Source organism: Botryllus schlosseri, chromosome 2, assembly GCF_051294905.1.
Source record: "Botryllus schlosseri isolate E-star chromosome 2, Bs_hap1, whole genome shotgun sequence".
In the NCBI taxonomy this organism is placed as follows: Eukaryota; Metazoa; Chordata; class Ascidiacea; order Stolidobranchia; family Styelidae; genus Botryllus; species Botryllus schlosseri.
In genome coordinates, this window is record NC_137237.1 from 22382328 (window position 1) to 22410255 (window position 27928).

Below are 27928 nucleotides of genomic sequence, written 5' to 3' on the forward strand. Positions count from 1 at the left end.
CTTTAGAGAGCGGGGTTGCCAGATCACACCAAGCCTCCGAAACAAAACTCCCCGATTCAATGGTCAAATGGGCTTGACTCGAAATTCTAACATTCTAGTGACACCTTGAATGGAATGACAATTTTGTATGAAAATCGATAATGAGTTAACTGCCCCGATAGTCATATGTTATGGTAACAATGGTTACGTTAACAATGTTATTGTTTTCCGGTCGTATCCTAACTTGCTCTTTGCATTATTTGACCATGAAATTTGGCTGCCAAGTCGACATATTTTCACGGTCAACTGTTGGAAAATACGTTGCGATTTTAACCATTCTGCAGCGAAAACGAACAAATCGTAGCCGTAAGAAAAAGAATAGTCGTCAAAATACCTCCGAACATTGCACATCTGTTTGTAACACTTGGCCAATCTTTCGCTGGCGTCCGCGTTCAATCTGGGCCAGGCCTCGTTGTGATACATTCGAACGCAATCCAAGAAAAACGATTCGGCTTTAGCGGGCTCCCCCGATCTCCTGAATATCAACGATGCGAATAGCATACATTAGTGCACACGCAATTCTGTAAGGTCAGCACAAGTGTCGACAAAGAAAACAAAATATTGGTTGATATATGAAATGAGTTAAATTCGGCAACAAAAAACACAGAAGCCTTGGTTTGGATCTCTCATTCCCAAACACCACCAAATGGCGAGAAGATATCTGTGCAGACTGTGGAATGTGGGACGTGGGTGGATACATCTGTTATTAGCACCTGACATTGCAAAATTAGTATGATAATAGTACTTGATACTATGTAGTATTCAGTCTACTATTTCCAGTGCAAATCTAGAACGTATACCTTATTGAATTACATTTCTGTCAAGTAGTGATCAACCCTCACAATAGTCACAAACGCTACGAAGGAGTCATGTTCCAGAAACACAATATTATTCTTCACATCATTATTATTTATTTTTCTCATGGCCACAAATACTGTATGTATTTGCACTTTTTAAGTCATTGTTACTGTTACAATGTCAAATAGGTGGTACTCTAACACTCTACTCAAAATCGAATCATCCAGTCACCCAGAAACTCAATTTTTCCCAGCCCTAGTGGCGACAAAAAAATTGGCTTGTATCGAATTTACCTCAGCTCGACACATTGCTGAGGAAATTATCAAATTCAAAATTATAAACATTCAAATGGTATCACCCCGAGTGAGGAGTTTCCAGTATTACATCGATAACTGATGATAACAATAGAACAGCAATCAAGAACTGGGTAGACGTGCTAGATCGATCATTGAGGCATTACCTTACATTATGTCATGCCAGCTTGCCTGACACAAACACACAAGTGGATAAAATCTTCGGAAATCCTGAACAAAGCCTACACTAGATGCGCAACGTTTCACCCAGGAGTCTTACATATAAAATTCTGCGAGATCTCTGCCCAAATTCCGCGCAAACCGGTATCTGTCGGTATGCTTGAAAGTTCCCATGGCCAGTTCCGACAGTTCCAAATACTCTTTACGAAAGTTCTCTTTTGACGACAAGGCGTTTCGGAGAATCTACAAAACAACAATTGGTGTCGGCAATAGTGATCGTTCTCAACGCAAATCAACATCTATTCAAACTCTTCAAGATTAAGCATGCGCACATACGCCATGCTGACAACGATGCCTATTTCTGCAATTCGAGACCAAATTTTTATACTTGATACTTGAACATGCCAAATTTGAGCATCGAAACATTAGAACATTCTAGTTTTCAACAGAAGTAGTGCTACCTTTTGGAGTACTCGAGCAGATTTTGCTTACGTTCTCATTTTATGCAGATGTCTATATATTTTTAGACTACTTCCAAATCTACTTGATAGTTTTTGTAGCTGATCTTCAAGGCAAGTCAAAACTACATCAATTAGAACAAGAATACGAAAGGTAAAAGAAGTGCTCAGGTAAGTAGCTCAAGTAGCAGTGTATGATTTTAGGGGCCAGTCAGAGGTGAGACACTTTCAAAATTACAAGACTCGTCCATGCAACTAACGCAAAATGTATGACGACACTCCCTACAATAGTGATACATTTGCTAATTCGTCTGGTTGATATGACGACGGCGCTGACAAAAGCTATGCATCGATAATGCACGAGGCAAGGCCTATTCGGATACTGCAAAAAAGCACAAAGTTGCCACCGACTTTACGCCCAGATAGCACAGGCACACTTGACAAGGGTCTACAATCTTACTCAACTCACCAACGAAGAAGGTTTAGCGAGACCGTCTCTCTCTTCTTCATCGCCCATCCCAGAGATTAGATCGACGACAACCTGAAGATTTTCCGAGCTCGTGTCGACGTCCGGCATTAAACCGCAGAGTTCACCCAGGTTCAAAAGCTGAACGAAACTTGCGCACTCGACACTGTGACTCCGGGTGAGCGTTGTGGGGTTGAAGAGGTTCCTAACCCCATATACTTGGTCATCGACACTTTCCAATTAGGATCAATACATAAAGTTTTTTATATTTATAACAACATGATAAGTGACAATTTCCTATGGAGGAACTACGAAGGACTATGAAGTTTTAAGCGCATATCGCACGATAACGAAGTACGGTGATTTAGAAGAGAAATTGCTTGTACGCTTGATTTCACTGATTGTGATTCTCCTAGAATTCTTACAAGTGTGAATCTGTCATAGCGTACATAATGTATATCAGGATGCCAACAAATTAGATCAACACAAAAATGTGTAATGTGCAACGAATCAAATATGTTTTATCGAGGGGGTTCGTAGCGCCTACATCGACTGTATAACATGCTGTCCAGTGGTGAGATGACACTTGTGAAGCTGATAAAAACAACCGAAGTAAATCTGAGCACATTAATCAAGGCACAAGAATGGATGAGTGATAAGTTTGTGCCATAATTTGGAAAGAAATCGAAACCGACAATGGCAATGCATTGCAAAATATTGTGGCAGTCTGCACGTTTGAGACTAGCACCGTAACACCGCCATGATGTATAGTGGGAAGCAAAGGCATTGGCATAATCAGTTATTGAATCCTGGGTGGCGTATAGTATTTCAAATCACCTTTGATCTTGCCAGATTCCACAAGTTGGCTATTTCCAGTTGCAAGTCATTATTGGACATGTTCATACCGCCCTCCAATCCTCCATTCCAAACGCCATTGTCGTACTTGCTCTTCAATCTCTCCAGACTTTGTGTTATCTCCATGCAATTCATGAACACCCAACAGTCTTTGGCGCCGGGCGGCATATCAATCTGCAATTTAACGTTGACGGTCATAGTCCGGCGCTTATGAGAACAATTTTCAGCGGCCTGCAGAGAGTCTTCTATCTTCCATGATAATGTGGCCGGCGACCACGAAACTACTTGCTCTGTACGGGTTAATATACAAATGCCAGCAAACATTTTCAACCATAAAAATGAACAGATAAAGCTGCATTCCAATACAACTGATGCTAAGGTTGAGTCTTTACCAAGGGTTTCTACGTCCAGAGTTCATAGAACTTGTCAACAACTTTGATCGACCACAGATCTCATTGACTTCAACAGCTATTGAAGTACATTTCAACTTAAAATTCACATTATATACGATTTATTCCTTGTACGGGTGGATAAATAAACGATTACTGTATCGATTTAGGAATCCGACCCACCCCTGGATTAAGGCAAAGGTACTTTCATACGCAAGTAGTGTTAATGGGCACTGGCAGTCTTGGGTGGTAAAAATGGTCATGGTTACTCAAACAGCAGAAATTTTGTAAATTTCTTCTCAATTACAAGTAGAAGTAGTGAATTCCAAGATATGCTAAAACAACTTGCAGACTTGGCTACATTCAAAAATGCACAGTGAATCTGCGCAGCCACCACAAAATAACGGCACTATAAATAGATGCAAAATACTTGGTTAACGCAATGATAGGCCTACAGGAGCTATTTCACTCTGTTCCTACGACGATCTTTGTTTGGCACCAGCCATTGCCAAGCCTAAAGAAAATCACGGTATTTGCAGCGAAAATACTTTCACCATGGTCCTATTGCGTTCAGAACGAACTTCAGATAGTTGCCAGAAATTTTAGGTTGTGATCAGATGATAGTATGCAGAAATATCACAGAGTCAAGCAATGACGCATTGTCACTCATACACCACAGAGATTGATGAAGTGCGATAGGAACCCTCGTGAAAATCTTTTTACTGCAGTTCGAATACGGCGTCTTTCAGAGGAAAATGGCTGATGCAAAACCATAAAAAGTTTGGGAAGCCCTGTTCTAGACTCTGCGTTTGAGATTTCGCAATGCGAATTCTTGCCAAACTTGGTTGATTTACCAGAAACAAAACATTTGTCTCGCCTCCAATATATCAAGCTCCAGCGTCGAAGAATGCAGGAAGGTGTGCATCAGCTCCGTGATCTTCCTCGCGTCTCCGATTGCGGACAGTAAGTGAAAATGACGAGAGAACAAGTAGTTCCTGACGTCGATCAAACTCGCGGTGCCGTCGACGAGACGATGCCTCGATTCCCCGTCGATGCGTCTCCAAAGCGAGAGAGAACGCCAGCGCGTCACGGGCTTCATGAACGAGGACAGCCAATGGGCGACATCTGGCATAGAGAACGCACGACTTGGAGGGAGACTTTAGTTTCACACAACCTAAATACTTAATCAAACAGAATGATGGTGATAATGATACAAAAATATAAGCAAACACAGTATTGTGTATCGAATAGAAATGATTGATATCAAATTAGAGCAGGAGTGGGCAAACTACGGCCCGGCCCAACACCGTTCAGTGCGGCCCGCGAGAGTCCAAAGAAATTTATTGAAAATATTGATAAAATGAGTACTAAATATCGAATTAATGCAGGAGGCACGCATCTGAAGGAGGTCGCGAAGCTGAGCGCAACTGAGAATTTTTTTCGCGCTCCGCGCGAGTTACACCCAAATCCTTATTATTGATCTGTATTTATAGTATGAATTTCATATCTAAAAATCTCTCATCCACAGTCGTAACCTTCCATGCCATCAAACTATCCGTTAGGTTTGCTAGCATCCTGCATGGCTGCGTTTTGTGATATGACGATAAGGGGGTGCGAAATCTTTCACCATCATAATGGGGGGGGGGGGGGGGGTGGGGCATGTCTTGGAAAAGTTTGAGAACCACTGTTCCAAGGTAAATACTTCCTACGATGTTTTTATGTTTAATTTCTGGTGCGACCATCTCAAGGCCCACGTAGTTTGAAAGGTTTCAACTGCTAAACATCACAGATATCCTAAACGAGATTGACATAATTCGAATCAGGAGTGTGATTTTAGAATGGCCATTCCAGTTTCAATTATTCTAGTGGTGTGCTTATAAAAAACGATTCGCGCGTGTCTTAGGTATATTCGATCTCATGCGTAGAATTATGGTATTTATATTTTATCTACAAATAGTAGAAGCGTGTTTAAAGCTATCATGGTTATGATGCTGTCAGCAATGTGTCTCCTGGAACTGAACCAAAAGCGGAATTAGTAAATCTATGAAGCGATCGCTGCTCACAGATTTAAATTTCAATCCTGTTCTAAGAATCGGGACAACCGACTTTCATCTCTATAGTTGTGACAAATTGGTCATTGATGTCGACCAGCCTATAAAATCTCGCCACTTTTCCTGACGCGTTTACGATATCACCAAAGCAATGTTTGATTTGTTTTAAATAAGCATATATATTATCTCCATGTCCTCACTATAGTAAAGTACCAATATTGCATTTTGGTTTATAATCCCGATTTTATATAGTGCGGTCCGCGAATGGATTCAGATGTTGAATGCGGCCCGCGAGCCCAAAAGTTTGCCCACCCCTGAGTTAGAGGTTAACTAGTCTGGCCCCACTACTATCAAACAAGTATACTTTCTATACACGAATTGGTTGCGAAAACTGTAAATAAATGAATAGATCACATATAAGGACTGGTTTGTATGAAATCTTATTAAAAAAAATAACAGTAATACTATATAACTCATAGCAGCAATACATATAAAATTAGAAAGAAAGTCTAAGTATCAAAGTATGGAAACAGTGTGACTATAAGAGATAATCGAGTAAATCTTTTTCAAATCCATGATACAACAATTCCCTGATACTGCGGTAGTGAATTCCAAATCATGGGTCTTGAGTAGGCAATAGACCTCTTAGTTGAGTAACAATTAGGCTGGAGTCGGTAGATATTGCAATTTGACGAAAATCTTCCATCTTGATAGTGAACATCTTCAGCATGTATAAAAAAATCATCAAACACATTGAGCAAACTCTTTGAACAATATTTGTGTACGAGTATAGTATAACGTTTGACACTCAGTATGACAATCTAGTGCGGAGAGCTAGAGATGAAATCAACTGTATCGCACGATCTTGCAGGACTCGAATCGCCCACAAAAATGTCACACACTATGATTCCATATTGCAAGTACTAGTTACCTCCGACGTGTGCGTTTAGAAGGTATTGCGTGAACATTGCGTCCAGTTCGTCGTATTGAATCAAGGCCACTTCGTGTAGCGAAAGCATTTCGTAAACGAACGCCAATTCCTCCTGAACGAAAGAAGGTAAATGGTCCCAGTGAAAATTCCTTCACCAGCCCACTAGTAACAATATACATGGAAAATATAACGCGACTAGGGTTATTTCTAATTGTTTCTGACCTGACACTGAAAGTTTTTTTCATATTTAGACAGTCGCATGTTGTATTGCACAGCTGCCTTAATCACTTCAAACAATGTAGAGTTGCAATAACCGAAGAACGGCTTTGTGATGACATTTTCATAGGGTATACACTATACAGTCACAGTAAAGTAGCAGGTACCTTCAATCAATTCAATGCCAGTTGCTATTTGGTAAAATGGAAGTCAATGATTCATATTTCCCATCACCCAGTAATATATATGAGCAACACTGAAACTGAGTATGCAACTACACAGGCCAAAACGATACTGGTATCATGTCAACTTCGCATTGCAATGTTGCATAGAGCATCCAATATCGTATACTTGAGATTCGCTATCTGGTCAACAACTTCCCCCTAACAATATAACACTGTGCAAAATAAACCATTATCCCTACCATATCACATAACTGTGTGTGTGTGTATGTATAACAATGTAGCCTACAGTTCTGAGTGGACATCTGGTCAAGTAGTAATCCAATATAATCAAGATGCAACATGTAAGTATAACACCATGGAATGAGATGTATCATGGGTAATTGGGTATCATATCTAAAAATTCGAGCGATATGGTTTGTACTGGCATATCGAAGTTGTCTTGAAATGCAATTTAGATAACATTCAAGACAGTGTCACTGGAATATTGTATCCTACTACTTAGGGACAATTTGTCATCAACTCTCAAACATAATTGAATGTTTACTGCCATTTTAACAACACCATGAGCCTATTTTTGCAGATCCTTCCTTATTCAATCAAGATGACTGCATCAGATAGTAACAATGAGATGTTATCCTTAGTGCAGCACCGTTTAGCACACACATGATGGATTGGATAAGTTACAGTTATTATGACTCATTATATTGCACCCCGCAGTGACCACAGTCACTTTGATATAGATGACACATTCAGTTGCCAAAGAGAACATCCAAGTATACGCTTGATTGCAAGTCTGCCACATGATTACGTCGGGACAGCAAATCATACCGAACCAATGCTGGTTATAATGCACGCTGCACGCATGCTGAACTGCAGACTGCTGGTTCTGGTGGCTAGGCGGAACACATGCTTGCAAAACGGGGATTACAGATCACATTGCTAGTACTTGTAATATAAAGTAGCTGCAGAAATTCCATGATTTGTCATTGCGCCGTTCTCTCTCAGTCCTGACACGGTCTTCGTATTTTGTGACTGCTTGCTCCAGCGACGAGATGGTTAAAGTTGCAAGCTTTGAAGCGAGTGACACCCACGAATCAGCGGTCTTTGATGACTCTTTCAGGGGATCGTGCAAGATGACAATTCTGTATGGAGTTGAAAAAATTAAATTAGACTATATCGAGGAAGGTTGGTGTTTGCAACATATATGGCACCAACATTGAGAAACAGTATTTAATGAACGTATAACGCCCAGCCTATTGTCATCTTTATCTAGCATCTCATCTTAAAGTTATTCTGGAATAGTGGTTATGCATATCATAGGAGAGAATGGATGTTGTGGCGAGGTTTTAATTCCTTCATTGGGAGACGTTAGAAAAAAATCAGAAATTTCATTAGGCTATTGGCAATTGGAATGAGTTAGGACAGCAGGATATTTTATATCAGACGACTATTCTAATGATGTGAGTCCTGAAGTTTCAGCAATTACGAAACAGAACTGTCTCATGCTTTCCCTAGTAAAAAAGAATAAAAATTAGATTGAAGAGCTTCTTGCAGGTACAGAACTTCAGTATACAATTGAATAGTATATTCATATTGAAATGAAACCCGAATATTTTGGGCTGACACTCGATTACCCCTGAACAAATTTTGCCATGGCATTGTGAATAACAGTGGGTGAAATCTATAATCAATTATTCTTCATTCATACTGAACGACATTTTTGATAAACAGTAGTCTAGACAGACTTAATCGTCTGATCAATATTAAATGTACATACGCACGGTTCTCACTTTGAGAAAAGCTGAAATCTTGTAGGCTAGGCCTACAGTAGAAATTAGGGTTTAGTAATTAGGCCCCACTTACTTTTCCGGGCTCTTAGAACAGAAATCTGTCTTGATCTTATCCGCCACAGGGATCCTGACCAAGGGTATCTTGGGTTTGCTCAGTTTTGAAGAACCATCACCCATCACAACGACAATCATCCAATTGGAAATTTCAAGCGCTTTCAACTGGTCCAGCCAGGTTGAGATTTCCGTCCTCACCCATTGTCGATACATATCAATGTCCTGAATAAACATGATTGGCAGTTCAATCACAGTATATTTACAATTCTAGATTCATAACAGCGGCTCAGAGTTCGTAATCCAAGTTCTTTATTAGGCCTACTCTGATTTAAATCAGAAATTAATGATGAACACGCCCACATAAATGGACGCTGTAATTTCATTTCGAATTGATAACTTATTAAACATTGTCAAAGAGCTCAACACAGTAGACTCGATAATGCTACTCAAATCTAAGCAGGAGCAACACTGATAATTTTGAACCCATTCTACACAATCTTGATACTGGGACCACATTAACTATCAGCTGCGGCAGTTTCGGTCACGAAAATGATGCAAAAATATGCACAAAGAAACTACTATCTAAAAATTTGAAATGTTGGAACTCAGCAAAGAGTTTCAAAGAGGCCAAAGTTGATATGAATGTTGTATCACAATTGAACCTCACAGGTAAGTGTCCAAGCGGAGGTGATTTATAGGAGTATTAAAAAAAACAGACACTAAATTATTACTGACCAACTGAATAATAGTCGGGTACATACATTACATTCTGTCCAAAACAGATGGTAGTAAGGCCTGGTAACAAGATCAGTTCTGTTGAGCAACGCGTTCGTCAATGGTAGAAACTTTATATCGAGAGACAACGTGTGCGGAGATCTTCCGTATGACCGTATCCATTGGACCGGTTGGTTTTGTAGAACTTTCCGCAAGTGTGTGATCAACGTGAGGAATAGGCTTTCATCAAAGCTTTCGTCAGCGGAATCTGAAAAACACACGAGTTGAGGGCTTCATAGTAAAAATTTTCAACCAAAGCGGCAACAACAGATGATTCAGTAGGAAGTTCGGTCGTTCCTTCTTTATTAGCAAGACCCAAATTCGGAAAATTATTGCTATCCATAAAATCTTTCGATCATGCATAAAATTTTAATAGGCCTATATTGATATACAAAAAGTCGTGTTATGAAATTTTCTAAGACCAGATCAGAAAGTTTAGACATGTTTTTATAATTTGACTTTTAACCAAGGAAATCTCTCAAAACAACAGGGCAACTTTGGGTTATAAGCCATTGATTTGGTTGCATGATACCAAGCATACATGAATAAAGAATACATGAAAAATTACGAAAATTAAAAACAATTAAAAGATACCGTCTCTCCAAAATCGAGACAATAAATATATGTTCAGGATTTGTTATAAATAGATATATAACTCATCTGAACAGCGCATTGCCCTTACTATTGACATTTTATATTCTTAACATACGTGCAAATGTCACACTAAACAAGGTGAGGTCTGAGGTTCGTCGTGCATACATGTCATCAAGCAGTAAGCACAGGCTGCACAGCGACAGCTGCATAGGATGAGTAGCTTATGCAGTACAAGCATACGGCGAATACATTCAAAACAATTCGACTGTATACTTACAAGTTACTGTTGGCTTATATTCCATCGCGATGGGAAAGGTTGGATTGGAAAGCCTGACGAAGTCAAATACGATAATGAGCGTATCGGTACGGAGGGACAGATAGAGAGCAACAGCGCAATGCCCGATTTTCGTCAAGAAATTATGTCTTCAAGAGAAATTGTCTGATGTCCACATTACGATATCACATAGAACCGTAAAATCGAATCAGCCCATAGTACCGTCGGTATACCACATGAATGTAAACAACTGGATGACAGCGGCTTGCACACACAGCTGCATAAAATAGAAATAAACCTGTCCACCGAAACAAGAACTGTAAACAGAGATGATGGGAGTCGGAACCGGTGGCACATTGCCGGAGCCGGATGTCCACATCGCCGCTGAGTAGACAGGAGGACAGAGGGGTAGTAGATGCACGGATCATGGTTTCTCGGGATCCTGATCCAACACGAATTCTGTTTCCATCGTAAATGTTAAAATGCGGATCCAAAAATATCCTGCATGAGGTTGAGCAATTGAGTATATATTGCCGCTGTCGTCGATATTTTTCTAATTACTCCTTGGAAATGCATTGAAGGATTTTTCGAAATTATGGTGCAATGCTGAAGCCAGCTGAGTATAAGTTCATACAGAACACCGAAGTAAACAAACAGAAAATCACTTTCATACACTATGACTAGAAATTTAGATGTCTGCACTGATCCGGATCCGGCAGCCGCTTATATAGCTGCACGCTGCACGCACACTGCACAGTGCACATTATGTTGTAGTTGACAGAGATTATCATGGATTAGGATTCGGGAAAACCGGGTTTGTGTACATGTCTAACGCCAGGTACCCAAATCGCATCCAGAGAATCCTGCTGTCAAAGGATACCATCACCATCATCATTATTGTTGCATAAATGGTATCTGAAGAATCACTCGATGTCTAGCTATATCTAAGGACAGTATAGTTAATATCTGTAGTCTTTCAAATCTCTACACATGTTTGGCAGACACCCACTTCCCGACCGAGGGTCGTGCTTAGATTCGATCGCTGGCGCTATTGCATTGCAAGTTGTTATTTATGGATTCCCATATACGTATTATCAGATCACTAGGCTACTCAAGGTTCAGTGTGTTTAGCCTACCAGGCCCAGCACCGTGACTGCCGCATCCCAAACCCCCCAATTGGGGGGGCCCGAGCTCGAAGGGAGCCCAAAATTATTTCGTGAATTAGCATAAATCATAGAGTATTTTTTTGAAAATTTATGCAATCTTTTCAATTTTTTTTCGCGCTGCGCGCGAATTCAAGGGGCCAAGGCCATTTATCTTTATTATTGGGTATTGGGCCCTTACCGCGCCACGACCCACCAAGACATAGAATCACGTTTTAGGCCATATAACATGCGACTCCAAGAAGTGCGCCAGAACGATCGGCAGCGAGAAAACCTTGGCCGAAAAGGTCTATGCCAGTGCTTTTCAAGCTGTGTGACGGTTCGCACTGGTGCGAACGAAAAAAATTGCAGTGCGAATGACGAAGGTGGTGCGAACGGTGCGAATGAAAAATCCGGAAGAGTGCGAATGAAAATAGTTAATAATTGTTCATTTTTCTGACGTGGAATAATTTAAATAAACCTAATAGAAAATGCATGGACCGTGTTACTGTTGTAGTTGAGACGCAATTGTAGAAAAATGTTTAATTTGATGCACCACTAATCGTAGCCCTCACAAGCCGTAATGAATTAGAGCTTTCGCATTATAATTATTACGTAATCAAAAGCCTGGTTTAGAAGCTGGTGTACTTGCAGACATACAGTTATATTTGTTGAATTTATTGCAAAGATCCTGTCATAGTTTTTACATATCCAAGGGCACTGTGTTGGGTATACTGTAGTCAATAAGCGAGACACGCAGAAAATATGGCTTGACCATAAGATTAAGCGGACATTTGGTTTGAATTCATGATAAGATTTGTCCGATTTTTTCTTCTTCTGGAAAACATGGACGAAGACCGTTGGGATGAAATAGTGCAGGGGTGTGCAACAAGCGAGTTTAGGCCTATGAGATTCATTCATTTTGAGGCCAACACCTTTTGCGTCGGATAACATGAAAGCGTGAAGTTTTGGCCAACATACCGCTGATGAAATGCGGAGCCGCTGATAAAATACGGTGCCCAAAACATCTGCGGCGACAAAACCTTGGCCAAAAAACACCGTCGCTGGATGGCCAAACCTTTCGATATGGATATGCTCCGTTGTCGGCACGGAATAGTCCCGTTCTTGCAATCTGAGTAGACAGTAGTACAAATGCGACACGCAGAGAAATTTCCTTCACCATAATTTGAAATCCCGTGCGTCAGACATATTTTACAGAGCTGTGTTTGGTAGAATTGTGGTGCGCGCGTTCTGTATGTCATACGTGCTCGTAAAATCGAAGCATACTACTCTAATACTAAAAATTAATTCCTTTTCATAGGTGAGGCTCGGGTTGCGAGTCGCCACAAAAATTCAGATTTTTGTGAGATAGTTGAAATCAAAACAAGTGAAAAGAGTTGCCTTAATGAGACACTTAACGGCGTAACAGCTATATGGTATGTTGCACATCTGAATAGAATATTCTTATGCATCTTCATCTTCTTTTTGTAGAGCAATTTTCGGTAGGCGTGTGCGAATGAAATTTATTTTTCAAAAAAAGTGCGAATGAAGCTCAAAAAGGTTGAAAAGCACTGGTCTATGCCCTTATGCTGACCGAAGACTTCGTTATATATACAAAATATACATATAGGTTTAATTGTCCATAGACGCCTAAATGACTGGCGCCGAATGTTCCTATATTTGCAATCTGAACCTCACAAGACGAATACCATCCCGCTGGGAAAAATTTTATGCCAGTGAAGAAATACCAATTTGAAATCGTGTGCTTCTCTTAATTTAGAAGCCTACGTTTGGGCGATTCTATATTTTTTGATATAGCAGACTGGAAGTCACGAAATAACATCATGTAACGAAGTCATATGTACGGGTCCGCCCGCCCGAAGATGTTTAATTATTATTTATGGGCCCTCCTGTTTTCAAGACACTTCACTCAGCTCTACCGGTAAATCTAATTACGTGAGTAGAGAGGAAAATATATTGATAGCATAATTACCATAATATATATGCAATCGCCGATCTGATTGACCGATTTTATCATAAATTATGGAAAATTTTCGCGCTTCACGCTGGCTCACAATACAGTAGGCTACAGATGATTTCGTGACAAACGCGAACAACGTGATGGAGGGGTCGTTTCATCACCCTATGGGAGCCCAAGACCCACGTTTTTGGGGGCCTGACGAGGTGCTGTTTCGTTCCTGCCAACGGGTATGCGCCCGAAGTTGTTTAATTATTATTGAGTTGTCCTACCTTTTCAAACACACCTCACTCAGCTCTACCGGAAAATCTGATTACGTGAGCAGAGAGAAGATAAAAATTGATAACAATATATATGCAATTCCCGATCAGACTGCCCGATTCAGTCATGAATTCTATAATTTTCCCGCGCTTCGCGCGCTTGGGCGACAAAGGCTGATTCACTAAACAAACTCCCAACGAATATGATAAATTTGGATTTGAATAAAATAATATTTACGGTGACCGATTCTTTGTTTATTTATTATAGTTGTGCTCACCAGAAATACTATTTTATTCAAATCAAAATTTTTCGACGGCAATAACTCCGCTTCCATTGGTTGGAATTGAACCAAATTTGGTGAGGATCGTTTCTATAGACAGCCTAACACTTTCATGGGGTGAACAGAAAATTTTCAAATTTTTTATTGTTTTTTTTATTTAATAAATATAAACTATCTTCTCCTGTAGCAAAGCGGTTACCGGCTGGAATTGAACCAAATTTTGTGTGTAGGCTTAAATTAGGTACCCTAACAATTTTATCAAGTAGCCAGTACGATTTGATAAAAAAAGTCATTTTTGAAGAGCCCTGATGCTCCGAGATTGTTACTGTTTGTCGAAAGTGTTTCTGCGTACGGTAGCAGGCCTGCATGCGGACGCGCTAAATCAAACCACCGACGATAGTGCACAACTGCACTGCACAAGTGTACAGTCCATATGAGATATTGATGACCCATTTCTCATACAAATGATTCTCGCTAATTTGCAATACGCAGCATCGATAATACGAATTAGTGAATTGGTATTTCAAAAGGAGAGGATTTCTAGTTATAAATGACTCTGGCTACGTACCTGGAGTTTTTATGCCAACAACGCGCTGGTTACTATCAGCCCGGGGCCTACGGCCTGTATACGTAAGCCCCAGGATCAGCCAGTCGAATTTGATCGCAAAATGGTGCGCTTTTAATTCCCCACGTGTTATTTGCAGAGCAATATGGGCGCATGCCGCGACCACCTAATCAATGGAAACACATATCCCAATGGTTTTAAATTCGATCCGCGATATGGTTGCGCTCGATAGAGTCAATGAAGTTTATTGAAACATAGAAGGTTCCCGTTCAAACTAATCGAATAAATGCAGAATTTGCGCCACCGAGAATCTCGTGTTGCATCAATTTTTGACAACGTAATTCAACGCCGTGCACCGCACAATGCGCCGCATTAATAACAAATCAAACACTGACAAGTGACATCGAGGGAATACGAGTGTATAAAGCTGACAAGAATTATAGTAGCCTACAGATGATAGCAAACGAGAAAGCCTGCATCTAATCATTAATTCCTCAACTTGCGTACAGTACAATGGGGTTCCAAGTCTGACATCGCGACAATTGTTTGCTCATTATATCGAAGTTTGAGCTGCATTGTTGCATTTCCCGATAAAAGTTGGCAAAGCCTTGTTAGAGTAATGAATATGCGCACTTTGCGCAGGAATGACTTTCAGTTCGCAGGCATACACGAACACACTGTGTCCTATTTCGCGCTCCAAGCCTCCAATTAACGAAACTATCACGGAACTAACACAAGAATTATTTTGTAAACGAATATGGGCGCAAACACAATTTAATTAAGAGAAGGAGAACGTGAATCCGCTCGTCTGGTCGAGAGAGAAGATGGTGTTTATCAGCGCAAGCGTGTTGAAATCGACGTTGTAAACGAGATTGCTTCGGTTGTCAGATTAGTGATTACTAATCACGGATTAAAATTTATTTGGGGCGTTTTAAGCACTAGTTCGTTGTCGCCAACGAAGCTGCGTATTCAATTATTCGCGCTCCTATCGGTTAATGGTAATATAGTTAGCATTTACGCGCTATCACGGACTGGCTAATTGAGAGCGCTGATGATTTGAAATCGCAGACGGCTGGCGTTTATTCTTATTGGATGGGGTGGCCGCCACCCCATAAATTTGACATGGGGTGGCTGCGCCACCCCGCCACCCCGTAACTCGGCGCCTATGCGTACACGTACATTGTATACACATCCGTGAGAATATAAACGCATAAACTATATTCGTTCGATGTAAATTATACAAGAGGGTTGGTAAATTTGAGCACTGCGACATGTAAGCAGTAAGCACTGAGCACTGAGCAGTATAATGAATAAAGATACGTTGCTACTTCTATTAGATTAATCTACTACTACTACTACTACGACGACAACGAAAGATGCGATTGTTTCGTTTGCGGTTAATTTATTTGTGATGTAACCATGGCGAGGATTAGTGAAACGTACAATCAGTGAATGACTGGTTGCTCTCACACCTGACAGCGGCGTCTCGCGAATAATCGGAAAATACATAAGATGGGGTTATTCAATCGACACCGTTTACTTGATGACTTGAAATTGACTCGTAAAGTTTGCTTGGAGTCACGAGTCAATCCGCTTGTCTGAAGCGTCGAGTAAAGTAAAGTTATACCGCAAAGTTGACTCGAGTTTGACTCAAGTCATCCCAACACTGTTACGAAGAGATAGTCTTTCAGCTAGCTAGTGCCGCTTCTCGCTAGCGGCAATATCGATTCCCTAGTCACTGAAAAATGTTATCAGACATCGTACGCAGCTCATAGTTCAAAATAAAATGAAATTGATGATCATGATACTTTTTGTTATATTTGTATTTCTACATAAAAATAATAATTCTCTTGTGATAACTATGCCCGTCGCCCATGTTAGAGAGCACACCGTTGCACTGAAATAATGATGCTTAAAGTGTGGCCTAGTTTTTCTCGATATTGCAATCTTGTGGCCCACGAAGTTTGATAAGTGGTCCGCGACACATTTTGAGTCGACGACTCCTGTTTTATAGTATGACATTGTGAAGTCGTTCGTCTGAAAAGTTCTCATATCGATACCCGTCTGACGAGATAGAGGTTATATACTTGTTATCGCCAGCGGCAAATAAATATGATGCGTGGATATATAGGACCTTGTCGGATGTTTTGATTCGCATCTAGTCAAGGCAAAATAGACGATATTGGGAGTCATCGTACTTCAACTTAATATTTACTATTTCGATGTAGCTATAGATCTACCAACAGCTCTGCAGATATATAGTCAGTCTAGAAAATCAGACGAGTAGGCGAACAAAATGCGATTACATGAGATTGTATCGCAAATTTTGTGATCAGATCATCGCACCAGTTTAGATAAATACATTATCCTCCAATCAGGCTAATTGCAAGTCCCAGACCAATGGAAAAATATAGGTATTAAGTTATCTCTGCGCCAACTGTGCGCGAGTTAAAGATCCCTCCGTCATCAGAAATTCGTTCAACCGGTTCTGCAAGAATGATAATATCGTTGATTTGAGACTTGTTTGGGTGTTTTAGAAGCTCTGTCAGTTTTCGATTTTATATACGAGCTCTATGACAATCGCATAAAGGAAATTCCGTGCCGCCGAAAACGGAATCTTGTGGAGAAGGATGAGCGATATGCTGCTAAACGACTTTCTCGCTTCGGGTATGTTATTATTCGTGTTGAAGAGGAAGCCATTATATTGCAACTTCCAAAACCGGTTGAATGGGCGTTCACATTCCCGTTCCTATATGGTGACAATGTTTTTTTTCTTTAGTTTGAGCAATATTGAAATATAGACCCCGGAGTATTGAAAGACATAAATATCTTTTATAATTCAAATTCTCACCAGGGACAGGATGATTTGCAATACGACAATTCTGGAATTTCCGGCTATTGTGTATCGTTGCCAAGTTATTTTTTCAATTCCACGATAAAACTGAGCCAGTGTTGCAATTGTAAAAATTGATTGATTATGTAGGTTTGGGTACATTCGCAACCGTTTTAATATTTGTTCATGATCAAAATGTGCGAAAACGACACGTAAATACAGTTGGGCGTACAGCATTTCCTGTTACTTGTGGAAGTTTTCGTTTCACTGTGCATATAAGTCAATAGTTCGGTCATTTAGGCGATTAGTTTTATTAGGTGCTTACAGAGCATGTGAGCATTATGCGGCGATGCTGGCTTTTTAAAATTTTTCCAACCTATTCCTAAAACTGAGGAAGCTATATCCATCGCCGATATAGTGACGAGAGCACGAGATCCGAAGAGAAGGATGAAAATTAGGGTTTCATTTAAAACAGAATTTCCAACAAACATGTTTCGAAAATGGTCCTTGTTTTAAAACATGTTGTTATTGTTTTTAAGCATAGGGTCAATATGGCTTCTTTGAAGGAAAAGGTTTCCGACCCGTCTTAACCAGAGGTGGTCAGTAACGAAGTACTTTTACTTTTTCGAAGTACTCAAGAAGTTTTCCTCTACTTCTGGTACTTACTCAAGTAGATAAAAATTTTCGCTACTCCTACTTGTACTTCATATTATTTTGTAATCTACTTACTTACTTTTCGCTATTTTTAGTTTGTCAAGTAGAAGTAGTGTCACCCCCCCGATTAGAAAGAGAAACTGGGGAATTCTCGGGCTGTTTTCACGGAGTTCTAACTTTCTATTTTAAGAAAATTTATGTCAAACCCATAATTCCCGTCGAGCTTCACATCAAGTAGATATAGAGACAGTGAATATTATTTAGGTTGCATTGCTCCGCATTGTCACCCATATGACATATTTCATCACTGTATATATGGCCCATCATAACGTTTGAAACCCCATTTTGCAATCTAGCATTCACCCATCATATCGTAATCTATAGAAGCCCATGGCGCGTTCTAATCTGGAGGAGCGGGCTCTGACTTTTTGAGCGTTAGATCTGTTTTAGCGGACCACCATTAATAATGTCTCGACAAAAAACATAAGATACATTTTATGTCTTTCTGATGTAGTATTGGTATTTCTCGTTCAATTCGCATTATCATTACTTAAAGTTCCAATTAGTTTCAGTTCTTTTGTCTCGTGAACATACATATTTATGTTTAAAAGCAAGTGTAGCACCGCCGTCTATTTTCCTAAAATACAATTACACTGGCGTTTTTAGGTTACGCCATATTTTTTATCATCGTATACAAATTGCGCAAAGTGCTAACATCGTATCCATACAACTTCTCCGTATTGCTCTTCGACTGAACTGAAGGCCGTAATTCAAAACTACTTACTTACTTGAGTAGATTTAAATTCAGCAAATTCTACATCTACTTCAAGTAGTTTTAGGTTGCTTATGGAAGAAGTACTTCTACTTGCACTTGAGTAGATTATTGCGTCGCTACTTCTACTTGTACTTGAGTAGCTTTCTCGACTACTTTGACCACCTCTGGTCTTAACGGACCACAAAATATTTTTGATCAGTACTCCATAGTCATGGAGCATCATTATGGTCTGTGGTCATTATCATCAGAACATCCATTCCGTTCCAATGATATATAACTGTACGAGTTATAATAGTTGTAACAACGACGATTTCGAGGGTTCCAACCATTCCATGTCGTGTACGTCGACTATTTCTGATTCAAGTCATCCGAATGCTCGTTGGGATGGTGCGACCCCCTGAGAGGTTTTGTTTCGTGTCAACGCGAACCTTTTTGAAAGGTTCTATGCGAACGTGAACCTATGACGTCACGTGACCTCATATTGCTTATTTCAACACTAGATTTCCGACGAATCAGGCCTCAATGCTGAAGTAGGCCTACATGCTGACTTTTTAAACGCCACCAAATGTATCGACCTGAACAATCCAATGCTACAATAATTCCATAAAATGAATATCGTCCCTCGCTTTGCCAACGATTTCGACGAGGACAAATTGCAAGGGAATGTAATAATAAAATTCACATTTATAACTTGCTCTGGCTTGCTAAACAGCTACCGGTAGTTGCCATTATGACATCCCATTCGTGATACGATGTCAAAAATTTCCATTTTAGCGTATATTGGAATGTTTAGGAACCAAACAGCTTATACGAGGTCGCCGTGATTCGTGCTATTGTACCAAGAACCAAAAATTTCACTTCGACTGGCCTGAGTCAAGAACACTATGCTTTACTTTTAAGAATATGACATATATTACAAACAAGTTTAATCGAGTAACATTATATTGTTGCTTGAGGCTTTCGTGTGAGATACTTAAAGCTGTTTCAGGCCATAGTTTTCCAACCTTTGGCGTAGCGCTTTTTAAACATGACCCGCAACGAGAGGAATTTCACCCACGTGCTGAATGACGTGGTAATGATGTTCTGGGCGCTCAGCATATACAAAAGACAGCGTGCTTAAGAACTTACGCGAGCATTTGTAAATTCATGATCGGATCATATCGTAGGAGCTTTGCCACGGAAAGGCACGAGGTTCATCGTTCATATTTAATCAGGATACCGCGATGAGTTAAGCACACAAAATCTTATTATTAGTCGATTTCCGAGATGGGATTTGAAATTACAAATAATTGGCTAAGGTGTTTTGCTAAATTAACGAATGAGCTTACGCGATGGATTACAATACGAGTACGTTGATTCATGAACTTAACGGTAACAAACTCAGCGTTATAAATGTCATATCTCCCGATAATGTCAATAGGTTCGATAACCATGATTCCAGATGATTAGTCGTTATAAGTTGAAACGGAACATATTTATTTAGGTGTAATTAATATGTTTTCTCACAGTTGATGTGAAGCCACCTTGTGAGATGCAGTCTGAAGATCATCTTTCCAACTCGAACAGTATAGGTATACCAACGGAACTTCTCTGCCCGCACTGTTTTGAACTTTACGACATGCCGCTCTTTCTTCCTTGTTCCCACACATTCTGTCGCGATTGCACGCAGTCCTTGATCTCGTCATCGGACAAAATGATGCAGGTGACGACTTGGTCATTCCTTCTGGCTTATTGATAATGTAAAGATATTTAATATTTAATCCAACAGCAACGGAGCCGATTTATTTGCCCGACTTGTCGAAATATAATCAAATATGGACCGGAGGGAGTCGACTGTTTACCACGAAATGTGAATCTCGAACAGGTAAACTGATTTACGGTTTCGAAATAAATATTAAGTTTTGAATTCGTTACTTTGACCTTCTTACGAGGAATGATACCAATAACTATATAGGCTCGATTATCCAGATTAACCTTTGAGAGAGGCTTTTCTTGCAGTGTTGGGATCAAGTCACTACCTTCGAGTCACGAGTCATCTCGAGTCATAGCACATCTCGAAGTCAATCGATTTTCGAAGGTGACTCGAGTCAAGTCAAGTCACTCGTTTTTTGAAAGTAACTCAAGTCAAGTCAAGTCAAGTCAAGTCACGAGTCAAGTCACAATTCAAGTGATATTGAATTTTCGAAGTATGAGTGAAGAGCTTCTTGGAGGTACAGAACTTCAATATATAATTGAATAATATATTCATATTGAAATGAGCCCGAATATTTTCGGCTGACACTCATCAGGGGTAACCGTCAACAACTATTAGAGAATTTAAAATAGCATTGTATATCAACAATCGTAACCTCATATTTTTGTGATACGATTGTTGATATACAATGTTCTTTCCAATTCTCTACTAGTTGCTGACGATTACCCGTGACGAGTGTCAGCCGAAAATATTCGGTTTCATTTCAATACGAATATACTATTCAGAAGTACGAGTGATGATTTATAGTCATTACATTTTGCTGACTGCGTGAAGAACAGATTAATTCGCCATTTATCTTGAATCAAATAACGAATATAAAGTTGAATATATGCAAAAAGGCGTTATATCACTCACGCACACGTTGAACGGCAAATAAAATATACGTGAGTAACTGCTGTTAAGCTATACATGCTACAGTCTGTTATTATCATCCGAAATTGAGGATCGAATACGAAGCCTCGAGAAGTTGAAACAAATTGATATCGTATAGTACACTACCCACCCATCTACACACCCGTGAGAGCATAAACACATACATTGTATTCGCTCGATATAAAACATACCAGAGGGTTGGTAAAGGTCAGCACTACGCAATGTAAGCACCGAGACGTCTATAAAACAGAGACGCGTTGCTATTAGTTTAATCTACTAATTCATGACTACATCAGCTGTGATCATTTCGTTTGCGGTCAATTTATTTGTGATGAAGCAATGCAGGATCAGTGAAACGTACTATCAGTGAATGACTGGTTGCTCTCACAAGTGACTCGGGCTTATCGCGAACAATCCGAACATACAAGAGATACAGCGATTTAATCGGCACCGTTTACTTGATAACTTGAAGTTGACTCGTGAGTTTTGCTTCGAGTCACGAGTCAATCGACATTTCTGAGGGGCCGAGTCAAGTCAAGTCAAGTCATTTGGGCAAAGTGACTCGAGTCAAGTCAAGTCAAACGAAAAGTTGACTCGAGTCTGACTCGATTCAAGTCATGACTCGAGTCATCCCAACACTGTTATCCTGGCCGTATAACGTCGTAAAGTCAAGTTTTCAATCGACTATACTACTTATACTCTCGTATTGCAAAATTACAGCTATATCTAATCAGTTTGAACCGATCAAAGGACATATAACTACGACTGTGGTAGGCTATACATAATTCCATTATCGCATCGCGGACGGATCATACAATGACGGGGACTCAACGGATTTTCAATTAACACTCCCCGCCAACTTTTAGGCCGTGACGAGATTCAAACTGGAGAGTAAAGCGAAATACACCAACTGTAGTCGCCATCACCAATTCAATATGCAACTAATTATGTGGTGCGACGACTGCGGCAAAAAGGTTTGCCCACTGTGTGCATTGGAGGATACTCATAAGGATCACAAAGTGAGTGGAAAAATGAAATGCGACCATATTCGATTAACGCAAAGTTTCCAATTTCTTCTGTTCCGGGAATATATATGTTCAATTTCATGCGACACATGTATGCAATTGATTCATCGATGCTTTTTTTATATTCTTTAGTCCAATCATGTGTTATACATTATTCCTGACCATGGCGCACCAGACCACTGATATGAGAGGCACAACCGGTTTTATTTACAATATTAGATATAGTAATATACAGCTCATGTTTATTCCGGTGTGATGGATTTACAAAACGTTCAGAATTCTACGAGATCTGCAACTCCGACATTGGCTGTCGACATACGTCTTATGGGCATTAATACAGGCTGGAGCAGATTTCCAACATACCGAAAAATACAATCTCATATATATTAGCGAACGATTGCTTTGTGATATGATTGTTATATAATCATAATCATGGTTTGGAAACTGCAAATGTTTATTTATTTTATTGGCTATAGACTACATCAGGGGTTCTCAACCTTTTTTTAGACACGCCCCTCTTTTTGATGGTGAAAAATCTCGCGCCCCCTTATCGTCATATAAAAAAATCCAACCGGGATGATAGCAGTCCCAACATATCGTTTGATGGCATGGAAGGTTATGGCTGTTGATTAGAGAATTCAAAAATATGAAATTAGGTCTATATATAGAGAAAAATGCGTGAGTTTGAGGTGAATCGCGCAGAGCGCGGAAAATGTTTTCAGTTGACCGCTTTTTCGCGCTCTCTTCAGATGCTTTCACGGCCCCCAGGTTGAGAACCACTGGACTACATGAAAAAATCTAATACTGGTCCAAACTATAGCGGTCTATATGAAATATAGCAATGTCATATATTTTGTGATGGCATTATGTCAGTGTATTGGTACACTTTCGCCTCCCATGCTCTTTACATAAATATTATGTTTTAACCAGGTGGCGCCACTCACGGTATTCAAAAAATATAAAGAAGTTCGACAGAGGCTGGAAAAGGCCACTGAAGTTCTTACTGGCAAGATGGAAGAGATCGGTGGAAACATCCTTAGCGTTAAAGAAGTTATGACGAAGATTGAATCAAAGGCAGATCGTTTGAAAAAGAAAGTATGTGCCGTTCAATGAGTTTGTCGTTATATAATAGCCAAACTAGATATCTAGCTGATTTGTGATATATTTCAAACGCACAACGATTTGCAAGTTATCCTCTCGAACTCATATGGCCAAAGAAGCGATGTCTTTTGCGAATGAAATATCCATTGATATTAAAGTTCGCTACTTAACACGAATCAAAAGGCAATTTGCGTATGACTCATGAACTGTAGGATTGCCTCGAGATATAATGTTCCTCAACTTCTACGAGATTGTCCCATAGTAACTGCAGTTCAGTAAAATACAGGCTTTTACCGGAATGCTGACATTGATATCGACAAAGTGTCCATATGCCCTCGCATATTTTTTCAGAAGTCAGAATGATCAAGCTTTATCTCTTCGACTGCAAACCGATACTTCTAAAGTCATGCAGCCAAATGTTTGCGATATGTATTAATTACATCATCCGGTCGTTCGTGTTACTCATATTTTTATCTATTCAGAACTTCATACATGATAATAACGAATTGGAAAGACTTGGAACATTTCGTAGCCTACAGCCACCTTGAAACACAAGAAGAACTGAAAAATATTTTAAGAAGAGTAGGCTAGAAGTATAAGCATTTTTGTAAAGGCGCCATAAGAACGATGATACATTGGGAAGGAGGAGCCAAGATAAATCTCCGACCCTTGGAAATGTGCTGCTGTCGATACTGGAATCGCGGGCTCTGTCGCGTCGATGGCGATGGCTTTACCAACTGCGATAAACGCCCCATTCAGAAGTGTAGTACTCTAATATTGAAGCGTAGTTGCTTGAAGTTGCCATGAAAACATGTCCAAATCATTCGCTACTTTGGCCCTCTTGTAATGCACTCTGCCATATGAAATTTGAATTTTGAACTGACAAGGAAGCGTATATTTAAAGTTATGGAGTGATTATGTTGAAGTAAGTCAGTAAATCTATCAGGTCATTGATTACAACTAAACTGGCCCGCGAGCTTAGCAATTTACAGTTTCATCCGAACTACTAACGTTCTGTGAATTAAAAGCGACTGATCGTAGACAGTGAGTAGCCCTCGGAGAAGGGCTGTTGCCTTTCCAGGCATATTACATTATGCCGGGTTACGCTTACAGGTTTCGGGACTGTTCAGTGTTCAGTGTTCAGCCCACGCCGACGTTCAGGCCAACAGCACCACAACTTTCTATGGATTTTCTCTAGTCTTTAATGAGTAACGATACGATACGTCACGAAAATGGTAAACTGCAAGCCAAATACAAGTACACAAAACCCTATCTTAACAGCCTTAACTTACCTACTCTCCCGGGACTCACGATTAATTACAATAATTAGAATACGATCTATTACAACAAATGAAAATTTGAAAAGTAGTTGTATCATACATCTCGAGCGCTTTGCGCCATCTTACTCCGACAATGAGGTCGAAGCAGGACATGACGCCGGCGCAAACTAAAAGGGAATGGCTCACGTATAGATAACCTATCAATTCTTCACCATATGCTATAGCTATAATACGGAGAACGCGATGTTGGAGTTGGATAGAGTAAAATATTTGACAACACTTTCAATATTACTGCTTCAATGGTCATTAAAATTTCAATCAATCATTGAAATCTGTCCGCATTTTGAACAAGAATTCATTTCAACAAACTTCGCGAATTCGATTTGAATTCGTCCCAAATCTTCGATCCCGATATCATTAAAGTAACGCGACATCATATCCCACACATCCATATATCTCACACGGAAATATATAGCATGCATATGAATCATGGATAACTTGCGTTCTACAGGTAGATGCGGAGTGCGATGAAATGGCAAATCAAGTCGAGATACGCCGAAAAACTATGTATCAGGACATTCAAAATGCAACAGCTAAGAAACAGAGAAAAAGAAAAGAAGAAATTCGATCCCTGAAAAACCACTATAACCAAGTTAGTCGACTACGATTTTCAGTGTATAGGCTCTAGAATCTATCTCTAGACTCTCAAGAGCAGGAGTGTTAAGCATACTGCCCGCGGTCGCTAAAGTATCGAATGCAGTTATTTGTCATGACTCTGCTATATTACTACTCACTCAAAAGGTTCCCGTCCTTACAAATCCATTTGGTCTATCCATCAAATGTTCACATGTTGGTCGCGACTCGCGATAAATAAATTTTATTAGTCTCCCACTTTTTTCAGGGTGAGTAGGTTCAGCGCGGCAGTTCAATGATCTTTTTTATGCTGTGACTCATAATCGTATTCGTAGCAACCTCAATGGCAATAAATCAATAACAATGTACTAAATTCGGATATATCATGTATATCATGGGTGGCCAACCTTTTCGGCCAAAGGGCCGCATGCAATTTACGAACCATTGCGCGATAGGAGCGAATGGGTGGGGTTAGGTAACGGTGAAAACAAGACTTATCTTACTACGCAGCAAAATCGATGACATTTATGTCACGAATATACATTGTGCATCCATGTCCTAGCCACGCGAAGTGCTAATTGTTTTTAAGGTTAAAGTGAATTCGGTTTGCGTATATTGTGGGTCATCTCTGTATACCGCTCGGCTCAGTTTGCAAGGACAAGACTATTCGGCGCCTATGGACATATTAATATCGGAGGTTTTAGTGACAAATGGTCTATCAGTCTGTTCGAAGGTCACATCGTCGACGACCTTTCAGCGCGCGAACACGCAAAGTCGCCTGTTCGACGACAAGTTTTCTAATCATCGCGAATATTGCTGAATTCAATTCTAGGCAGATTTCTCATGTTAAATAAACCTGCTGCGAAATATTCTACGTTACGGTAACTTACGAAGTTACTCGAGAAAGGCGGCTGGTTGCTGGATTAACCAATGCGTCGGAGCTGATTAGTCACCAACATTCTGGATTTCACAGTCAGGCTAATCAATTTTGCTGGCCTTGTAAGTTGTTCAAAAATGATCTGGGTAATTCACTGTATGATAATATACCTTAATTTCAAAATTACCTCGTGGGCCACATGTGACCTGCGGGCAACGGGTTGACCACCCCTGATGTATGGCTTGATAATGGAGTAATCCACAGAAATACAAAGGTATGTATTTGGAGGTAACATTGTGGCATTGATTGACTGGCCCGTCCCGCAAGCGATCAAAATGATGGAGTCGTACCTGCGACCCCAATTGAGCTTGACACCCTGCTCTATGGAGTCTAGGCTATCAAAAACTACATTTCAGTTTATATTCAATATATTAGTAACTACAATTTCGTGCGGCTAGATGGGGTTTACCTTCGTTCGACCGACGGAAATTTTTCCTCATGCACGATACGAATCATACGACACCATAGTCGCGTAATATAATATTACTAAACATCTGCATTGAAGCTTCCAAGTTAGAAGTGTAGTCTAATATTGGAGTAGCAGGTAGATGCCCAAACTCTATTTCACAGACTCGGATAGGATGATATAGTCTTAAGATGAAGAAATTTCTTCTTACAGACAAAAGAACTGATTGAAAAGTTCTCGGCCGTTCTAGAGACGGACGGCCCTACCGAATTTTTAAAGAAATTATCTGGGAGTGGACTATCTCATCAAGTCGAGGAAATATCAAAAATATTTCCATGAATGTAATTTCGGACGCAACTGAAGATGTTCTCCAATGTCGTGCTTTCGTCAATGTGCCGACCCCCCTAGCTATATACCTTGCTTCTCATCGACATTTAGTTAAGAATATGAGTGCTATGGTTTGAAACAGTACCGCACGCATGAACTTGTCTATGGACTGGACATGGTCTGAATGCCGCCAATATCTGTTGGAGCAGAGCTTCCCAAAGCGGGGGCCATGACCCCCATTGGGCTCGCGTAGAGAATATTTGGGAATGGCGAGGGGAAAACAATATTGCACAAAGTGATACACTTTATACTTTGGTAATTGAATGTTGAATTTGGAGAGTTTACGTATACGCACTGATCAGCCCAACGCAGTTTCGTGTCGGATATGAATCTTGAGTTTTCGGAAATCCATCAGTACTGCCGATTAAATATATGAGTAAATAGTTATTTCTTGGTGATCCTGTGAAAACTGCTGCGCCGCAGCTATAGTTTTTAATTTTCAATTCGTTACTGTACATACAATGCTTTATTTGGCGGCCTCGCTAAATGGCTTAATGCAGTGTTTCTTAACCGGTTTTCCTTGGAGCACTATCGGGGTTCCGAAAGCCAGTCTCGGGGGTTCCCTGGAGATTTGGGATGATACTCCCGTCTCTCAGCGCTTGGAGGTAATTAGGCTCGATCAGTACATTCGATTATTGTACTGGTACGTCGTGTCGTTCAAAATTTGTAGTCCCGTCTTTCTGAAATGCCAATTCCCT

At 40.1% G+C, this 27928-nt stretch overlaps 2 protein-coding genes across 5 annotated transcripts in view; one reads left to right on the forward strand and one right to left on the reverse strand.

The window, feature by feature from the left end:
* Positions 1-10688, reverse strand: part of LOC145434152 (trafficking protein particle complex subunit 10-like) — a 31363-nt gene extending 20675 nt beyond the window's left edge. For 2 of the 4 annotated variants that reach the window (XM_080311468.1, XM_080311465.1), the window contains exons 1-10: positions 10351-10686; positions 9467-9687; positions 8725-8927; positions 7808-8003; positions 6461-6572; positions 4356-4603; positions 3072-3263; positions 2238-2375; positions 1411-1553; positions 374-514 (exon numbers count right to left, since the gene is read on the reverse strand). In XM_080311468.1, coding sequence (XP_080167594.1) covers positions 374-514; positions 1411-1553; positions 2238-2375; positions 3072-3263; positions 4356-4603; positions 6461-6572; positions 7808-8003; positions 8725-8927; positions 9467-9687; positions 10351-10375 — 1619 coding nt within the window. In that variant the 5' untranslated portion in view covers positions 10376-10686. Of the gene's footprint in view, positions 1-373; positions 515-1410; positions 1554-2237; positions 2376-3071; positions 3264-4355; positions 4604-6460; positions 6573-7807; positions 8004-8724; positions 8928-9466; positions 9688-10350 lie in introns of all 4 variants that reach the window. The other 2 variants (XM_080311469.1, XM_080311466.1) reach the window with 2 other exon arrangements.
* Positions 10689-16734: 6046 nt separating this feature from the next.
* Positions 16735-27617, forward strand: LOC145434188 (tripartite motif-containing protein 54-like). Its single transcript, XM_080311518.1, has 7 exons — positions 16735-17240; positions 20344-20537; positions 20604-20699; positions 22328-22480; positions 23417-23581; positions 25379-25519; positions 27057-27617. The coding sequence occupies exons 1-7, from the start codon at positions 17204-17206 to the stop codon at positions 27180-27182; spliced, it is 912 nt and encodes a 303-aa protein (XP_080167644.1). The 5' UTR covers positions 16735-17203; the 3' UTR covers positions 27183-27617.
* Positions 27618-27928: the final 311 nt, after the last annotated feature.

What these genes read in the sequence shown, in the direction of transcription:
- LOC145434188 (XM_080311518.1), top strand. Translation starts at nt 17,204, where the DNA reads ATGAGCGATATGCTGCTAAACGACTTTCTCGCTTCGG. An exon ending in CATCGGACAAAATGATGCAG is followed by an intron (nt 20,538 to 20,603) that starts GTGACGACTTGG and finishes TTAATCCAACAG; the next exon opens with CAACGGAGCCGATTTATTTG. An exon ending in ATACTCATAAGGATCACAAA is followed by an intron (nt 22,481 to 23,416) that starts GTGAGTGGAAAA and finishes TGTTTTAACCAG; the next exon opens with GTGGCGCCACTCACGGTATT.